This window comes from Onychostoma macrolepis, chromosome 20, assembly GCF_012432095.1.
Source record: "Onychostoma macrolepis isolate SWU-2019 chromosome 20, ASM1243209v1, whole genome shotgun sequence".
Classification (NCBI taxonomy): domain Eukaryota; kingdom Metazoa; phylum Chordata; class Actinopteri; order Cypriniformes; family Cyprinidae; genus Onychostoma; species Onychostoma macrolepis.
The window spans coordinates 23,635,449-23,656,421 of NC_081174.1; the positions used below are offsets into that span (position 1 = coordinate 23,635,449).

Sequence of the window (20,973 nt, forward strand, 5' to 3'; positions counted from 1 at the left end):
AATAGTCATTAAAAAAAAATCACAACAATAAAAACAAGGAATAAAAACAAGAAACCATTAACAATAAACACGCACACACACACACACATATTTAAGCATGTATATATACAGTGCCAAAAATTTGGGATAAGATTTTTAATGTTTTTTTAAAGACATTTCTTATGCTCATTAAGGCTGCATTTATTTGATCAAAATACAGAAAAAAAATACTTTAATTGTGTTAAATATTATTGCAGTTTAAAATTAAATTTAATCCTGTGAAGCAAAGCTGAATTCTCAGCATCGTTACTCACAAGTGCACACACATATATATATATATATATATATATATATATATATATATATATATATATATAAGCATTGGATTAAAAAAAAAAAAAACATTAGACAGAAAACTGTACATTTGAACATTCAGAGAACTGAACCTTCCTTTAAATGGGAATGTTAGCAAAACGATCTAAGAACATATTTTTGTTAGCTGGGAAATTAACTGCATCTTTTTTTCCACAGCCAAGGAAATTGCAATCATTTTTGTAACTTTTTTTTTGGTATATAAACATACACAAACTGCCTTCTCTGATGATAAACAGTAAACAGACTACAAAGTGTGACAACACAATGACCTACAATAGAGACTAGATGTTTCATCTAAACATTTTGTGCTATATTAGGACAGTAAACAAATCCAGAAAAAGATTACTCTAGTGAGAGACAAGCGAAAAGAACAAACAAAACAAATCCCCAAAACTCAGGACTGCTGCGGATCAGCGTCTCGACACAATGAGCATGCGCGGACACAAAGAACAGCGACACACGAGCTGCTCCGCACAGGCAGCGATGCTTGTTACTATAGCAACAACCTCTCGCGCACATCCGCAGCCTCCACCAACGTCTCCTCCTCCCCACCGCACAACAGCATCCCTCTGTCAACAGGATATTTCCTGAGACGGAAATACGACGGGGGAAGGAAAATGGCGCTCATCCCATCACAGATCCTCAGAGTAGCGATACTCCTCTCTTATTTTTCCATCCTCTGCAATTACAAAGCCATAGACATGCCCGCGCATCAAACATACGGCGGTAGCTGGAAGTTTCTTACGTTCATAGATTTGGTAAGTGCATGTGCATCGTTCCCATGCATTGCCTGATGTTATATTTATATGAGATCTCCATAATGCATTAAATAGACAGGCCCCTGTTTTATGCTGAAATATGCAGGTTCCTGCAAAAAGGAGTCCAAACGCCAACACAAATAGTCTTACGTCATATTTACTGAGCATTAAACGTTAATCACATGACGTAATGACTTTTTAAATCTCTAATGATGATGTCATGCTTTTCATATCTCACCTCCTCATTAATAATGAATCTTCTTCTGAAGGCTTGTGCTGAATTATGAGCAGTTCATAGGAGGACAAATTAAGGGTGCATTTACAGTTTTTATATATAAACTGAAGCATCCTTTTCTTTTGTTCTGGCACCATAAGGGACCAGTCTGTTCGTGTAAATGCAGGTCACATTAGGCTCCAGCAACTGCACGCACGCACATACGCATTGACTGTTATGACAGTCTGTGAGCCAGTGACTCATGTTTTCCACATAAACAGCCCATTTTCTCCCCCTTTTTCGAACAGTGATTTTTAATAGCAATAAAAGTTGTTTTGTTACACTTCACATTTACACATCTGTTCCAGTGCACTGTTTGCTCTTTTTTTTTTTTTTTTTTCATTCTTGTTTGGGAATAATCTCATGTACAGATATTTTCTGTGCAGATGTGTTCGGATTATTGTGGATGAAGCCTTTTCAAACCTTATGCGGTTTCATAACACTTAAGATGTTTTCTCAGAATCCTTAGTACTTATTTGAAATTGTAGCGCACTCTAGTCTCTGCACCACAATTAACATATTGTGCAAAAGTTATCAGTAAGATTTTTTTGTTTATCTGCAAGGATGCATTAAATCGAACAAAGTGACAGTGAAGACATTTATAAAGTTACAAGATATTACTGTTTCAAATAAATCTATTCATGGAAGAAATAAGAAATGTTACTATATCTGCTAAAATAGTCGTACCCCAAACTTTCATTCAAAAATGGTTATTTTAATAGTTTTGGTAAAACCTAAAAAAACACAGTGATGATAGTTATAGGTTTATTCATAAACTCTTTCATTGTCCATAAGCACAGAAAAACTAGACCCACTTTCACCTACAACCATAAAGAGATATGTAAGTGATTTATTGTTTGCGCTGCTTTGTGGAATAGTATAATGATTAATTATGACAGCATTTAAAGACCTCTGACACCCAACACTCGTAGCGTTGCTATAATGAACCTGGATGATGAGGCTGTGTGAAACTAATATTAGAACAGACGATAAACACGTCACGTTCAGAGAGGCAGATCTTGGCACAAGAAATGCAAGTACGTCTGGATCAAATACTTGATCAAATACTATCCACAACTGATCTACTCCACTGTAGCATTGTTGCATTTATTAACACTCTAAGTAACTACCATTGTGTTAACTGTGATTTTAGCCATTTATGTTTTCATCAGGCTTCATTAATTATTAAATACAGGGGTTCAGATTTGGCTTTCCATTCTCACAATAGGACACTCGAGGAGCCTGGCATAGAGCTGATCTCTCAGTGTCATACATAAAGTGCCTGGTCAAGTGTGGCCGAAAGCTTTCAGTGATCTGAGAATGAGATACCCGTGGATTAATTAGCAGAGTTTAATTAGCACAGATGCACAGGTTTCCTGAGTGTATCATTACTGTGATGAAAGGCAGCCTATATTTTTGTGAGAGCAGTTGCTATGTTGCAAGAGTTGGAAAAAGTCTGTTCACAGTCTGAAATGATGCATTTGAATGCATAGTGTCTGAAATAATACAACTGCACATTGTTTTATGACATTCATTTTATCATGAATGCTAAATGTTGTCTTAATTTTCTAAGACTGTCTTGCAAGCCACTGTTTCTGCAGTATACTGTAGCAGTCTGTCGTTTGATAAGAACTGAGGTTCCTTAGCTCAATTATTATTATTCTCAGCCTCAAACAAGCAATTCACTAGATTTCATGGAGACTTGAGTCTCAGTCCAGGAATCCTTGTGGTTGTTTATAAGCACAAAATAAGACTTTGTATAGCTAATAAATGATTTTATGCCTCTATTGGCTTCATGTCCTTGCACCATGGCTGTTTTTTAACTCTCAAATGATATGAAAAAAGGATGAACGTCCATTTTTAGCTCAGCTAAAGCAAAGATCAAAAGCAGTAGTGAGGGTAGAGTAAGAAAAATAAATCATTTAGGCGGCTGGTAATAGGGATTTAAGACTTTTCCAATAAAAGATTGGTTTTGGACTAATCGAACATTTATATGAAGCCTTAGCAGGGCTTCTCCTGTCTTCAGACACCAGGAAACAAATTTAGGAGCAGAAAGATAATGAGGAATGAAATATTAAAGAGTGCATTAATGGGAGACTTTTTTGCATGTTGGATATCTGTGGAGGAGATATAATAAAGAAACCCTCATAATTCCATAATGTCTTTCCATCTTAAATTAATGTCAAAGCAATCTCCTAACACTCTCATCACGAATGTTCACTAATGGAAAATGGGCTAAAAAAAAGACATATTAGCTTAAGACGAGAAATAGGTTATGGAGGAAAGGTTGTGTATTAAATTATTCCAATGGCAGTTTTCTTGCAGCCTGTCATGCATTGTAACATTTTAAAGCTTGTCAACTGTATCTGTATATTGTTCTGTTTCCTGTGATGTGAGTTTGTTTGCTCTTGGAAAATGATGGAGCTTAGAAATACTCATATTCTATTTTGAGACAACCAAAGATGAATGCATGGCTTTCATCAAGTTTTCCTTCAACTTCCCCTTGTGTTCCTTTTATAAGACAGCTTTGATTTACATGTCAATGAGAGGCCTTCCAAAAAAAAAAAAAGAAAACACACACACATTGAAATTTTCAATCATTTATTTATTTATAACAAAAATGGACCAAGCTACATCTCAGTCAGTTTTGCCTGCTCTTTTCAGTTAGGGCTTAAAGGAATATTTAACAAAAAAATACAATAAAAAAAAATTTACCCTTAGGCCATCCGAGATGTAGATGAGTTTGTTTCTTCATCAGAAATTTTGCATTACATCACTTGCTCACCAGTGGATTATCTGCAGTGAATGGGTGCCGTCAGAATGAGAGTCCAAACAGCTGATAAAACATTATAATAATAGACTTGGTCGGCATTGCTGGGAACGCCCACAAAAACGTCATATCCGTTTATGCCGTGGGGGAAAACAAACCATTCGAGACCTTGTTAAGTGCTTGATCTTTACTTTTTGTTATGATTTCGATTGATTTTTGCTTAGTGCAATGCCGAAAAGTTGCTGTGTGGCGTTCTATACCTCTAATAAGTAAAAAAAAAAAACGATCTGAAAATGTATATACTGCCGAATAAACAGACGAAGGTAGCACATATCAGAACACCGACAGTAGTTATGGATATACGACGTACGAAACATATCAAGCTTAATATTCATATTTACAGGTGCATCTCAATAAATTAGAATGACGTGGAAAAGTTCATTTATTTCAGTAATTCAACTCAAACTGTGAAACTCGTGTATTAAATAAATTCAATGCACACAGACTGAAGTAGTTTAAGTCTTTGGTTCTTTGAACTCCAGATAGGCTATACTACTTACCCTGTAATGGCCTGTCATTAGTCCCGTCCCGCTGCACCACAACCCAGGTCTGATCATGATGGGGCTCTAAAATAACCCTCTTTCACATCACAACCAAATAAATATCACTCCCTGATATTTTGTGATGTAAATGTCATAATCTATTAAAACATTTATTTCATATTATTATACACAATCCCTAACAAAAATTAACAATGATTTTACTATAGTAAATGTACAGTAGGCTAACCATGTTTTTTTGGGCGTTTTTATTACAAATAGCCTATAACCACAGTTTTACTACAAATAATGGTTAAACTATGGTTAGTGTAGCATATTTAATTTGTGTTTACCATGGTTTAACTATAGTAACCATGTTTTTTGGTTAATTTTCATAAGGCATATTTTCATGTTATTTTATATCGTTTTATTCTTAGAAGTTGCATTTACAAATCTGATGGGACATGTGACCCATTTCTTCAGGGTATACTACCTTTTCCTAACCAGTATATTATGATTCCCCATGTCAGGTTATTCAGGCGGTGTTCTTTGGAGTGTGTGTCCTGACTGACCTCTCAAGCCTTTTGACAAAAGGCAGTGCCAGTATGGAGCAAGAGAGACAGTTGAGGAAGCTGATTAGCTTACGAGACTGGATGATGGCTGTTCTGGCCTTTCCTGTTGGTGCGGTATGTATAAACCACCAATCAGATTTCGTGTTTTGCATATGTACACTGTCTGAACTGACTGAGATCTACAAAAATAATCTTTATTTTTGTTAGTTGGATCTACATCTGGAGACTGTAAAGCAGTGGTGCTGGCTCAATGAGGATATGTTGATGTTCAGATAAAATCAATGCTTTAAATCAACATTGAAAATTGGGTTGAAATTGAATAAAAACGCCAATATGGCCAATTTTTAAAGTGAAATAGTGAAGTGATCCAAATTATTACTGTGCAAATAAATCTAGCGTTCAAACTAAAGCTTAGAAAAGTTTCAGCTTTTGTATAAGTATGCAAACATTGCATTTTTTTTGGATACGGAAAATCAGCAAAAGTTCATTGGCTGCTGGCGGTGACTTACGGTGCAGTAAGTTTAAAGTGTGTGAACCTACCATAAACTCTCTGAGCCATCAAGTTCCATTGTTAATGTGTGGGAAAGAAAAAAAAACAGTACAGTAACGGAACATGAATGCAATACTTTGTCTGAAGCTGCCGTCCCCTCCCACACGTCATTGACAGTAAGATGTCTGAAACCACAGAAAAACAGAGGCAACTATTCAAAACTTGTTTCAAGCAATCATTCAGTGGATCTAAGAAAGGAGGGTTATGTATAGAGCACATTTGTAGGGGGTGCCAAAGGTAAAATACAGCTTGCTGCAGATGCCTGACCAATGGTTTAATATTTTTGCAACTTTGCAGTTTCATACATTTGTGGACATCTATCAGTAGTGTACAGTATATTTTTAAAGTTTGAGTAAAGGCTGAATTTATTTGATCAAAATACAGTAATATTGTGAAATTATTACACTATAAATAACTGTTTTCTATTTGAATATATTTTAAGCAAAATGTCACATGATTCTTCAGAAATTACTCTAATATACTGATTTAGCCTACCTCTCAAAAAACACTTATTATTATTATCAATGTCAAAAACAGTTGTGCTGCTTAATATTTTTTTGGAAACCATGAGGCTTTTTTTTTAAAAAATAGAAATCTTTTTGTAACATTATAAATGTATTTACTGTCACTTTTTTTTTTATTTAATGTGCAATCCAGTTCAAAAGGTTACTGTGTCTTGTCTTTGTAGGGCAGAATAGACACTAGGTCCCTTTAGATCTGTATTTAAACCATCAAAACATTGAATCATCTGATTCTTTAATAAGGTACAATAGGTGAACTAATGGAAAGGCATGAGCCTGCAGGTCCGGTCAGACAGCATCTGTATTCTCTTAGCATATACTGCTATATCTGGCCACATCCACACATGATGCTTTGCATAAGGGGACTACAGACACCAATACGCATTGTCTTAAATGTAGAGCCTATTTGTTTTGCAAATGCCCAGTCATTTATCTGGCACTGCCACAAAACCATCTATGCAATAAAATCCTGTCCTGTGAAGTGAAGAAGGAAACACTATGTTGTTTCTGTTTTGTGTGAGTGTGTGTGTCTCCGTGATGACCATCAGATAATTGCATGGAAAATATTTAAATTTTGATCACAAATGTCTTGCTTTGACTCTGGCTGGCTAAAGAGCTTTTAATATTGCATGGCACAATGTTAGTAGGGAGTTTAAGATGTCAAATGACAGTGTCAAAGTGACAAACTTTAAGTGGAAAGAAAATTGACTCTGCTCATTTCATTTTAATGGAAGGCATTCCACTTACATTGCAAGGAATCACTAATAATAAATGGCTAATATGGCTAAAATGGCTAATTAATAAATAAAGCAAAGTATAAAAATACAAAATTAATTCTATAGTGTGCAAATACACTACAGGTCAAAAGATTAGAATATGAGTTTTTTTTTTTAATGCTCACAAAGGCTGCATTTATTTGATCAAATTATTCCTGTGATGGATATTAGAATGAATTCTGAAGGATCATGTGACACTGAAGACACAAAAAAAATCATCTTTTCCATCAATGAATGAATTATATTTTAAGATATATTTTAAAAAGAAAACAGGTATTTTAGATTGTAATAATATTTTGAAATATTTATGTGTTTAATCTATTATTGATATGAGAAAATGCAGCATTGGTGAGCATGAGAGAGTACTTTCAAAAACGTTTATAAAATCTTAATTACGTTAAACTTTTGGCCATTGTATCTGATAACTAGGACTAGACTGAATGTTTTTTTCACATTTTTTGGGGGGAAATTCTGCAAAACATAAAACAAAAATGAATAACAATAAATAAATATTAAATACAGTATTGCATTTTTAAATATAAAATATACATAAAGATACTTTTTTTTTTTTTTTACAGCTATGACCATTGCATCATTCTGTGGGTATTTGTAGGTTGCAGATTCCCAGCGGGACTTAACGAGATGGCAGACAGAGGAGGCTTCCTTGTTAGCTTGTAAAAAACTTAGCAGCCAGACAGCCATGATACAAACCCAAAATAGATGCTTGACTTGGCCCTGGCCCTCAGTCTAAGAGCTGGGCATGAGGCTCAGCTTACAGCCATCACAATGAGCATCATTAGTGCTGACGTTAATATTGGGAAACGGGCTCTGCTGTGTTTGAGTGATATGCATACTTTGTTAGCCTTAAGCCCAGGTCATTTCCTGGCACCTATTAGTGGTAAACTGTATGTGTCTCGCTGTATTCACTCTTCTGCATTGTAGACTCAATGATACAATGGGACCAATTGTGCCATCTGCTTAAAGGAATAGTTCACAAAAAATAAAACTCTGCTGAAAATTCAACTCCAAAATTCACCGCAAAATTCACTCCGGTGTGGCATGGAGTCGATCAGTCTGTGGCACTGCTCAGGTGTTATGAGAGCTCAGGTTGCTCTGATAGTGGCCTTCAGCTCATCTGCATTGTTGGGTCTGGTGTCTCTCATCTTCCTCTTGACAATACCCCATAGATTCTCTACGGGGTTCAGGTCAGGCGAGTTTGCTGGCCAATCAAGCACAGTAACACTATGGTCATTGAACCAGCTTTTGGTACCTTTGGCAGTGTGGGCAGGTGCCAAGTCCTGCTGGAAAATGAAATCAGCATCTCCATAAAGCTTGTCAACAGAAGGAAGCATGAAGTGCTCTAAAATTTCCTGGTAGATGGCTGCGTTGAATGTGGACATCAGAAAACACAGTGGACCAACACCAGCAGATGACATGGCAGCCCAAATCATCACTGACTGTGGAAACTTCACACTGGACTTCAAGCAACATGGATTCTGTGCCTCCACTCTTCCTTCAGACTCTGGGACCTTGATTTCCAAATGAAATGTAAAATTTACTTTCATCTGAAAAGAGGACTTTGGACCACTGAGCAACAGTCCAGTTCTTTTTCTCCACAGCCCAGTTAAGATGCTTCTGACGTTGTCTCTGGTTCAGAAGTGGCTTGGTAGCCCTTTTCCTGAAGACGTCTGAGCGTGGTGACTCTTGATGCACTGACTCCAGCTTCAGTTCTCTCCTTGTGAAGCTCTCCCAAGTGTTTGAATCGGCTTTGCTTGACTGTATTCTCAAGCTTGCGGTCATCCCTGTTGCTTGTGCACCTTTTCCTACCCAAATTCTTCCTTCCAGTCAACTTTGCATTTAATATGCTTTGATACAGCACTCTGTAAACAGCCACACCTTTCAGTAATGACTTTCTGTGACTTACCTTCTTTGTGGAGGGTGTCAATGTTCGTCTTCTGGATCATTGCCAAGTCAGCAGTCTTCCCCATTATTGTGGTTTCAAAGAACAAGAGATACCCAGAATTTATACTGAAGGGATGGTCATTTATTCAAACTCAAATGTAAATATTCTAATATTTTGAGATACTGACTTTTGACTTTCATGAGCTGTAAGCTCTAATCATCAAAATTAAAAGAAATAAACATTTGAAATATATCAGTCTGTGTGTAATGAATGAATATAATATACAAGTTTCACTTTTTAAATGGAATTAGTGAAATAAATCAACTTTTTGATGATATTCTAATTATATGACCAGCACCTGTAGATGAAGGAACAGATTTGGAGAAATTTAGCATTACGTCACTTGCTTACCAATGGATCCTCTGCAGTGAATGGGTGCCGTCAGAATGAGAGTCCAAACAGCTGATAAAAACATAACGATAATCCACAAGTAATCCACACAACTCCAGTCCATCAATTCACATCTTGTAGAGCAAAACACTGCATGTTTATAATAAACAAATCCATCATTGAAGCCATCTTTAATTAACTTTAAACCATTGCTTCTGGCCATAAACCATAACACCACTTCCTCCAGTGAAAAAGTCCATCCCCTGTTGTTCTCTCATATCAAAATACATCAGCATATTTGTTTAGAACAGTTTGGACTGTTTTCACTTGGTGCCTGATCTGTGCGCATTTCTGTCCTATTCAGACAAGACCACTTTTTCACTGAAGAAAGCAATATTATGGAGAGAGGACTCAATCCCAACTCTTAGTTGAGATTTAAGTTTGTTGAAAGAAAGAAAAAAAAACATTTTTGGATTTGTTTCTTACAAACATACAGCTTTTCACTTCCCAAGACGTTAACTGATGGACTGGAGTTGTGTTGATTACTTGTGGATTATTGTGATGTTTTTATCAGCTGTTTGGACTTCTGATGGCACCCATTCACTGCTGAGGATCCATTGGTGAGCAAGTAATGCAATACTAAACTTCTCCAAATTTGTTCAGATGAAGAAACAAACTTGAATAGCCTGAGGGTGAGTAAATTTATAGTATATATTTGTAGCAGAGGCCAGTGGGTAAGTGCTGTGCAGGTAAAACCTCACTCCCCGATCTCAAGTGGCGCTCTAGCGACTGACGCTAGGGGCCGTGGCCTTTAGCCTCCTTGTTAGAGGGCCCGCCTCCCACGCCGGAGACCACGGTTTGAAACCCGCTCGGAGCAGGGCGAGTAGGACCGTGACATATTTATTTTTGGATGAACGAACTTAGTCTATCCACATCATTTTGCAACGCAGACGTAAGCTGTTTTCTGTGAATGTGACTTCTGATTCATTAGTTGCTTGCTATAGGTAAATAACTAAAACTAAAGCTATTTGTATGCGTTTATGATTACGATAATACATTAAAATGTATCATTAAAGCTTAAAGCTAAGCTGCATAATAGACAGTTTTTGTACAGCTAAAATAACTGGAGGTTGATGACACTGGAAGGCTTGCACATTCAAGTTACGTTACAAATGGCCACATCCACTCTTATGTTAAAATAAGGTGGAAACAGTATGTCAGGCCTAGGGATGGAGCCTCCAGCTAGCTTGGCTGGATAATAGAGAAGGTTTAGAGCTTGTTATGTGGTTTATCCACAGTGCCCAATGAGAATGGGCAAATCCAAATAAACCACCTGTCCAGCAATGAACTTATTTAACTTGCGCTTTCAAGATGAAGCCCGACGTTTACTTGAAATATGCTTCAAAAGCACAACAGTTCCCTTTCACAAGGACTATCCTCATTAGTGCTGCCCGTTTATTTGGGTACGGCGACCATCATCCAAACTCTTACTGGAAACAAGAATCCTGCAAAATAATCGGAGACACCCAAACCAAACAGAAATCTGTCACGCCCATAAATGAGGCCCATTAATGCAAATACGTTTGAGCAGTTCAGGATTACAGCAAGGGAAGTGAAATTCCTCCTCGGAGAGCCTGGGACTTCAAACGCTCTTTCACGAGGCCTGCATGCTCCACACCAACGTGCCTGTTTTTAACAGCGTGTGCGATGTCTTCATCATCTTAACACTGTCCTTTTTCACAGAAGGCATCTGTAGCTCCAAGTAAGTGTTGGATAAAAGCAAGAAAAAAGAAGTCAGCTCTTAGGGATTAATTATGGTATGCTGATATGAAAATATGAGCTCTGTGTGTTGGTTCACTGTGCTCATGGCTCATGGTTTTAGTGCTTGTCGTGGTTTTGCGCAGAGATTGCGTCGTGTAGATGAGGGAATCAAAGAGGATATTAGACAAGTAAGACTTTTCGGCATAATGAGATGTGCCGGCATGAGGCAGTCTGCCCGAAGACCTGCTGGGAATCTGGGGGTGAGGAATGGGCTCAATTTTAAGTCATGGCAGGGAGTGAGAAGTCTTAAAAAGTTATGAAGTCTCTGAAGATAAAATGAAGTTTCAGTTTCAGAAAAGTCCATAATTGAGGTGGCTAGCACCTGATACAAGAATCATTTACTATTCTAATGCTTGTTCTGTGCTGAATCATATAATCATGGGAAAAAGATTTAGCATTGTTGGGTTTTAGCCATAAAGCTGAAGAATAATCACAGAAATGTCCTTTAAGCATGTTCACGAACAGAAACGTTTAGTATTGGCCATGTGACAGTAGAAGTGCTTCAATGGTATAGAGATTTTGCTGTACTGTACATGACAACAGTGTACCAAAAACTAAAAAGTTTTGAGTGCAGATGACTACATTGTCAAAACAATCCTCGTTTACATGGATCCATGAATGCTGTATAGTGCATGCCAGGCCAGTAGTTGGCGATATGACTTTTTTTAAAAACACAACTTGCCTGCACACCAGTGTTGCCAAATCTGCGGTTGTCCAGCGGAAAATTCATTGTTTTTCATGTCCGTGGGTTGATGCGACCCCAAAAACAATATTTAGTCCCTGAAATGTGAATTTTTTTGAATAGCAATTGGGCGGGTTTTGTTGTGAAAACCTGGCAACCCTGCTGCACACATACCTGTGGACTGAACACGTAATATGCCTTGTTTCTCCCAAGGTTTTTTTTTCTCCATTTCTGTCACCGGTTTATTGCCCCTGTTGCCTTTGGCTTGCTTAGTTGGGGACACTGAATTTCTGTCAATATTTGCAACTTTGTAGGTAAGACATATGAAAAAGTTTTCAGTTTTTAGTTGAAAATGGTGTCATATAATATGCCCCTTGTATTTGCGGCATTATTTAAAAAACAAAAAAACATTGAAAGCAGAAAACAGTTGAGTCACAGGTGTGGATATACACATTTTATTTATAATAAAAATAAACAAAATGTAAATAACGCATACCACGCATATTCTACACATTTCAGAATTAAGGAATTACTTTAAAAAAGTTACTATAAAAATAAAAATTAAATCTTATACAATTTTAAATATGCTGACAGAATGATTCAAGTATTTTCTTTGTTTTTGGTTTGCAGTTTGTGGTGACTATGTTCTGGACGCTTTACGTGTATGACAGAGATTTGGTATATCCAAGACTCCTGGACAACTTTATACCTCAGTGGCTAAACCATGGCATGGTGAGTAGAAAATTGCTTTATTTTCTTTCTAGAAACTACAAGACTGTAAAATATGTTTGCCAGTTTCAAATCACTGACATTACAAATGTCTTTCTAAATGAACAATGGTATTATAAGTCTACAATGATAGATAGATAGATAGATAGATAGATAGATAGATAGATAGATAGATAGATAGATAGATAGATAGATAGATAGATAGATAGATTGATTGATTGATAGATAGATAGATAGATCACTCTCAGGCAGGTGCAAAAGTAAAAGCACATTTTGTTCTTTTTTCTTAAGCCACATTGACGTCAGATGTGAAATGCTAGCCGTTGTGCAAACGTTCATTACAATCAGGTGGAACAAAAGCTTCAAGGTGGGGTCCAAGTGGCAGGTCTTGTTTTTTTGACAGGTGAATGTGATGGTAAGTGTGACAGCATTTTTAGCCAGTGTGTTATCCCAGTAGCAAAATTGCAAAAGTGACTCTGTTGGCAACAGACAACAAGAATGTTTACTTCAACAAAGTGTCACGAATGCAGCATTAATGTATCTTCAGAACTGAAAAGACTTCACTGCAATTAGTCTAGAAGAGTCTCTACAAGAGATATTTAATAACCTAAATGCTTCCATATTGAATCCTTCTTTAATCTGCTCAAGTGGCCTTGACGAAAGAGGTTTTGGGACCTAGAGGCTTCTGATAGATTGATAGGAAATGCAACTCAGAATGAGGCTATTACTGGAAACGTGGTTGGATGTCTCAGTCGTCGCTAATCACAGGATGTATTCAGTTGACTTGGGTATAGCCCGGGGCCAATGACAACACACGTAGCGGTTGCTAGGGAAACATGTCTAGGTTATTAATCAACATGAATGTAACCTTTGAGCCTAATCAGAAATTGTCTCTATCTTTAATGTGCAGTGGCATTATGAAATCACATGCAATTGGATTTTCTGCAGGGTTTTTAAACCTTTCAACATTTGTCATTAATACACATTAGACTGTACATTATTTTTAGGTTTGGTTTTAGGCATGTGCTAAAAATGTACATTTCATTTATTCATATTTCCCTAATGATTTTGGTGGTCGGTGACCCAAAAATCAGTCGAGAGTTTGTTCTGTTCACAGGTATAAAAAAAAATAAAAAATTTAAAAATGCAAATGATAAAAAACCATGCATTGCAAGGATGGCAAGATCAAAAATGTTCAACCCCAAATTCATACTATAGGCTGGTCAAAATCTAAATTTGGTCGATCAACCATAGTTCAATGTTTTCAATGAAGAAAGTGCTCTTTCCTGCTTTTGACAATGATTTTCTGCAGCCAGTGAAGGAACAGAGGTCTTGTGATCTAAATACAGTTGTGCTGCCGAGTACTGACCCACGGGAGAGAACTACCTTCCAGCTGAGAACAATTTGTGCTATGCAGAAAGTTCCAGATTATCCCGCCTGTGACTGAAAGGGGTTACTCCATTGTAAATATTTTGAAGCATTCCATGGTACCACATTTGTTTGTTTACCCATGCTGCTATGGCAACTGTCTTCTGTTCACTGGCTGCTCTGACAAAGAAACAGTGACTAAGCCTTGTTACTGTTAGGCACAAAGTCGAGTCTGAGCATTTATACCAGAGATTATCAACGTGACAGATATGTCTACAGATATTCAAACAAAAACAAATATATATCTAAAAAAAATTAAGAAGAAAAAAATTAAAAATTGTTTTGCAATTTAGACTGCAAAGCAACTTTGCATTAATAATAATAATTTTCTTGAAAATTGTTGAATTAATTTATTAACTACAATTATACCAAAGAAATTATAATATTAAAAATAAATACATTTTAAAAATGAAGACCATTTAGACTGCAAAGCAACTTAGTATAAACAGAAATAATAATATTTTAAACTATAAAATGAATTTATTAACATAAATTATAACAATAAAATTATAATATAAAAAATAGCTATGAAAAAATATATTTAAAATGAAGACTGTTTAGACTGCAAAGCAACTACCATAAATAATAATAATAATTTTCTTGAAACTATAAAAGTAATTTATAAATTAATATAAATTATAACAATATAATTATAATATTAAAAATAAATAGGAACATTTTGTTTAAGAAATAAAGAACATTTAGATTGCAAAACAACTTTGGAATAATAACAAAACAATGATAATTATTATTATTATTATTATGAAAATGTTATTATATTTAAATGAATAATATTAACTAAATAGACTATAATTATATGATTATGTTTCTATTGTAGCCTAATGACTGAGTTGTTGCGTAAAAAATAATAAAAATAATAATCGATCTTGATTATTAGTGTCAAATCTCTATTTTATCCCATGTGCCTGTCAGTGAAACACCCATAACAGGTAATTTATGAATCCTTTACACCTTAAATGCACAGAAAGAGAGAGAAGCTGTTTTTCACAGCTACCCTAGAAATTAGGCCACAACAAACTATAACAGCACTGGACAACTGCTCCTTTTAAGTCATTTCATTTGAATACACTAGACATATTTATATTTCTGCTGGTGCATGCAGCTCATGGCTACAAAAGTCCTTTGAAACTTTCAGGGACTCTCTAGATATATGTAGACACATGCAAATATTTGCAAATATTAATCACATCACTAGAATTTGAAAACTTTGTCTCTGTAAATGCAGACAGGAAGTGACATGAAAAAAAAAACAGAAATAAGACAAAAAAAAAAATTTCCCCAAGTGACAAGGGAAAGGACATTTTCCCTGTTTTGAAGCTGTCAGCGCCGTTGCTGTATATTTGGCAAGCCTGTCAGGACTCATAATGTGGCGATGACAATCAAAACAGAGCCACTTCATTAAGTCTTAAAGAAGCTGCTGCTAAACTTTCATGGCATCATCGGGAGGCGGTTTACCTGCGTCAAAGTATCTGTGACAATAATCCCGTCTCCGCTTTGTAATTACTCCGCTGCAGAGAGAGGCCTGTCAGAAGAGCGTTGCGCTGCTCTAATGTTAATGCCAGTGGCCTCCCGCTGAGCAGCCCCCATGTTCAAACGCGTACCGCAAATAAACATCTTACACCTGCTTAGAAAAGACACCACCGCTGTACATCTCAAAATAAAAGTACAAAAGACCCAGAGAGGCCAACTTCCCACGTGAAGGTATTTTCTGGAGTAGAACGCCCAGTCTGAGCGTTTAACTTTCCTTATATATAATTCAGCAGGTAGCTTTTAAACGATACAGGTCATTGTGCAGGGGGGCTTTTATGACTGATTACCTGTGGTAAACAACCCTCCGTCGCTCCTTTATACACACTGCTAATTGTTCAGGGGAAACAAACACAGTCCACGGCAATTCCTTTTCCACAGCGTGACCTTGAATGCACTTGGTTCGACTAATTAATCATGCAGTAAGTTCAAAGACAATCAATATTTATGACCGACTTACAGTTTCAAAAACATCCGTTGCTGCAACAGAGAATGAATTTTACACAAGTATCCCATTTAACTAAGCACTATAGGTCAGTAATGAATTCCAGTTGCAATTCTGGGTTCTTTTGGCCTGTAAAGAAAAGCTCACACTGAGAGGAAGCAGACTTTGCTTTTTAAAATTGTCTCTCAACCTGTCTGTGGCATTTCTCTACAATTCCTTCTGCTGGATTTGTGGGATGTTGTTTAGAGTAGAAAATAGCTGTGCCCACAGCCCAATTTGAAGAGTGTTCTCCTCCGAAAATTGTCTCTAACTGTATGCTCCTGCTGCGACTACCAGTATGTTCAGACTGTGTGGATAAGTGTTTCACCATTTACAGTAATAAGAATCCATCCTCCGAGTGAGAGGAGAAATACATCCATGTGACTGAAATCGATCAATGTCACCGTCCGTGGCTGTGCTAAACTGATCCGGGCTCCTGATGCACTCCAGTGGTGTTTTCTCAGCATCTAATAACATGTTGGGTTTGCAACTGTCAGAGGAACCTCAGACAGACTAGTTTCTGCTTAACCGACGGTATTACCCAGACCCTCTTTAGGATACCGCGAGGATAAGAACCAGATGTCAGAACATATCAGACTTTTTTTTCAGGTTTTCCTTCACTTGAAAAAAAAAAGTATCATGTACAAAATACAGTACATGCATACTTTACAGTTAGATAAGGTATAAAGTGACCACTTTATATGCACTTATCAAATTTAATATATTCAGTTTAGTTTTGTTTTTTATTTTATATTTTACTTTATATTATGTGCTAGCTGGTATAATTTTGATATGTTTAATAATAGTATAAAATAATATTTAAAAATTTTATAAAATAGCATATTAACTTTAGAAGCCTAAACAAAAATTAAATACTACAAATGGTACAACTAAATATGAAACTAGAAAACATTTTTATTACTTCAGTACTAACTAATATAAAATAAAAAATAACAAATACATTATTTTAACATGAAATTGCAACTAGATATCAATAATACTAGACTGTGCTGAAAAATTTTACTTTTAAATGATACCAGGTAACAAATTAACTTTGGCAGCCCTAAAAAAATGTAATAAAAAAATATTCAATCAAATTAAATTAAATTAAATTAAACAAATAAACTATAGAAAATAAAATACAATAACAGAGCAAAAATTAAATAAATGAATGAAAATTTAAAAAATAAATTAAAATGAATGAATTTTGTATATAGAAGGCAAAGTTCCCCCCAAAATGAAATTTTGTCATCATTTATACAGTACACCTCGTGCAATTCTAAAACTCTATATGACTTGCTTTCTTCTGTGAAACACAAAGGAAAAGAAACTGAAAATATTCAACAGTTTTTGTCCAAACCAATTCAGTGGAGTAAATGATGATAAAATACACCTAAATTCAATATTATTCTGGCTCTGCACCCATAAACTGGATGCAAACTACCCATCAATTATCATACTGGCCAAGTATACAAACCAAAAGGTCTGTCTGAATACTAGAAATTGCAATTTATGCAGGCCAGTAATCATCTACAGTGCCCAGACCCTGATTCATAAGCGTATTATTGAATTATTAGTATTAGTCTCCATAAATGCAAAAATACGTCAGGCTGTTGACAGATTGCCATCTGGTGGTCATTGCCAACTTGGGTACTGGTCGCGTACAAACTCAGACTGTAATTCCCCAGATTGCTGCAAGATGCAGAATCATTTTAATGACATGTTAAAACAAGGCTCCCCTTCATTATGGCCGTTGAGGTTTCCCTGCAAAATCTTTTGTCTCGTGGCTTGCCATTCCTCGTATGCAGTGAAGTAAAGTGAAGCAAAATAAATCATCATTTTTGTGGTGTTTTCCACAGTGGAGTGCCACCGTCATCTTCCATAGAACATTTACCCGCGTATTCTTTCATGCTTCGCCGGGGGACGCACGCTTTGATCTTATATCAGCCTGGCCGAGAAACACAAAGCGGCTCAGTATTGTTGCAGAGAGCGTAGTGCAGTCAGCGGTTGTAAACATAAGGGAGAGGTCAGTTTGTTAACAAAAAACTAACTAAAATAAAATAAAAATAACTAATAAATTATTTCAGTGTTAGTTTTGGATACTGTATATTATAAAATTGAAACTTTTACATAAATATGATTACACTGTTAAACATGTTTAAATAATACCAGCCATTATATATTATATTATATTATATTATATTATATTATATTATATTATATTATATTATATTATATTATATTATATTATATTATATTATATTATATTATATTATATTATATTATATTATATTATATCATATTATATTAACTTTGGCAGGCCTAAAAACTAAAACCAAACTAAACACTAAAAAATAGTGCAACTTAATAGGAAACTATATTTTCATTGCTTCTATAAAAACTAAGAGAACATACATTATTAATGAATTATTTTAACTTAAAAATGCCACTAGATACTATTGAAGCCTGTTTCTGCCAAAGAAGAAAAAATGAAAGTTAATTGCAACTTTTTATCTCAAAATTATGACTTAAATTTGAACTTTTTTTCTCTGAATTCTGAGTTTACATCTTTACATCTGAGTTTACATCTTGCAATTCTGCTTTTTTCAGCCATTTTTCAGACTTTTCTTCTCGAAATTCTGAATTTTTATCTCATAGTTCTTTTTTTGCATGTTTCTGTTTCTAAAATATTAAAAAAGAAATTATGATATTTCATCTCAATTCAAACTTTCTTTTTGCAATTGCGAGTTTATATCTCAAATTTCTGACTTTTTTCCTCAGAATTGCATGTTCATCTTACAATTCTGCATTTGTGTCTCATGATTCTGGGTTTATATTTCACAATCATATTTTTTTTCACAGAACTGGAAGAAGAACGTCAGAATTGTGAGATATGAACTCAGAATTGCGAGGGGGAGTAGAATAATAAGATGTAAAGTGGCAATTACCTTTTATTATTTTTTATTCAGTGGTGGTGGAAACAAGCTTCCATAAGATACAAATAAAGATAGACTGTATCCGTGTATACAAAAATCTGTATTGCTCAAGAGCGCATGTTAGAACACTAAAAAAGCCCTTTATTAACATGGCAGCATCTCTGTAAATTCCCCTCGTTTGTGATTTAACCATGTATGCCGTGCGGCATTATGGAGCGTCTGCTCTTGTTTTCTCTGTCATTGTGCTGTGGTGTTAGCGTTATCTTTTTGCTTGGCAACCACTTCACTCACTAAAGCTCCAGATTGACAGGAGGGATCTGGTTGTTTTGTCTGGCAACCCTCCAGCTACTTACAGAGGACATAATGTGCTACGATCTTATGCAATGACAGTTGGTTGCAAGTAACCCGGCACAGTGAAGTCAAACAAACTACAATATCCTGATGTTTTATCAAAGACCTGTTACGTTTTGTTTGAAAACCAAAAAGACACACCACATCTAAGGGCTTTGACATCTTAAGCTGGATTTTCGCAAATGCAATTTGATTATATCTGATTACAATAGTCAGGTTCTAATGCGTTATGGATTAAATTAAAGCGAGCTGTGATGGAGAGCAAATTAAACCGGGATCAGTGCTCTGCATTAGTGTGTTGAGGGACAAATTAAGCCTAGATCAGCATCCTGTCATGTGACGGGCCAAAGAGCAGCTACCAAACCAACACACTTCTTGGCACAGGGAAATAAAAAGCCCCATCATGCCAGCACTGTATCCACGCTTGCCAGAGAGCATCCCTGCAGCTGTGCCAGGCGTTCTGAGCCAAAATAGCCTGTCATAACAAGAGATCATCTCCCCTAGAGACTGCCAGCAGAATCCAGCATTTGTGTTCAAATATAAAAACACAACTGCCTCTTATCAAGTAGGCAGGAGAAAAAAAAACATATTAAGATTATTCTTTACAAATTGTTCTGCCTGCACATCAGGAATGAATAATGACAAATTAATTCACTTTTTTTTTCTTTTTTTTTTGGTACTGCATATTTTTAACAAGGAAATAATTCAATTAACAAAACCTCTGCACACCTGACGGCAATAAATAGGTGCGTAGGAAACAAAGACCAGCCAGGTCAAAAAATAAAAAATAAAGAAACAAATCCCGCACACTATTTATGCAAAAAATGTCTATATCAAAATATTTATTAACGACGTTTCGGTCGCATGAAAATCAGGAATTTTTCCTGATGAAGGTCATGCGACCGAAACGTCGTTAATAAATATTTTGATATAGACATTTTTTGCATAAATAGTGTGTGGGATTTGTTTCTTTATTTTTTAACAAGGAAATAAAAAAGCTGGATTGAGGGTTATTATACTTAACTAAAACTAAAACCATAGGAACTACATAGACATATTTAAAAAATAAATATGTCAAAAACACAAAACAAAATTACTAAGGCTAACTAAAATTTTAATGAAAATGTAAAATATAAAAATAAAAACAAATTCAAATTATTATTAAAAAACATAATAGTACCACACACTGGATGTGCAATACCCCGATTTTTAAGCCTAAATAGTCAACATCTCAAGAAGTCAAAAAGCCTTGTCTGTGGCAGTTTGTCTACAGTTTCACCAAACCCATTTCTTTTAATCCAGGCAGTATGAATTCTTATGTACTTTAAGAGAGATAAAAATCCAATAAAGTACCAAACTGTGCACATAGACACTCAGGAACTTGGTAAATAGTGGTTATCTAGCTTTGCAAAAAAAAAAAAAAATTACATATACCTGTTGACCCAACACAGTCTCATCCCAACTCTTCACATATTGACGCTTGGTCAGGACCCTTTGGCATCGTTTTTTGACGCACAGGGTCCTCCGTTGCTTTAAATAAGAAACCCTTAGCGTCAATATGCCGACGCAAAAGGCTTATCGTCATGA

General features: G+C 35.7%; 1 protein-coding gene across 4 annotated transcripts in view; it reads left to right on the top strand.

The window, feature by feature from the left end:
• Positions 1-773: 773 nt before the first annotated feature.
• aig1 (androgen-induced 1 (H. sapiens)) overlaps positions 774-20,973 on the top strand; it is a 42,331-nt gene continuing 22,131 nt past the window's right edge. The window contains exons 1-4 of one of the 4 annotated variants that reach the window (XM_058756526.1): positions 774-1,112; positions 5,226-5,381; positions 12,541-12,642; positions 12,931-13,054. In XM_058756526.1, coding sequence (XP_058612509.1) covers positions 972-1,112; positions 5,226-5,381; positions 12,541-12,642; positions 12,931-12,939 — 408 coding nt within the window. In that variant the 5' untranslated portion in view covers positions 774-971 and the 3' untranslated portion in view covers positions 12,940-13,054. Of the gene's footprint in view, positions 1,113-5,225; positions 5,382-9,900; positions 10,028-12,145; positions 12,225-12,540; positions 12,643-12,930; positions 13,055-20,973 lie in introns of those variants that run through there. The other 3 variants (XM_058756525.1, XM_058756527.1, XM_058756528.1) reach the window with 3 other exon arrangements.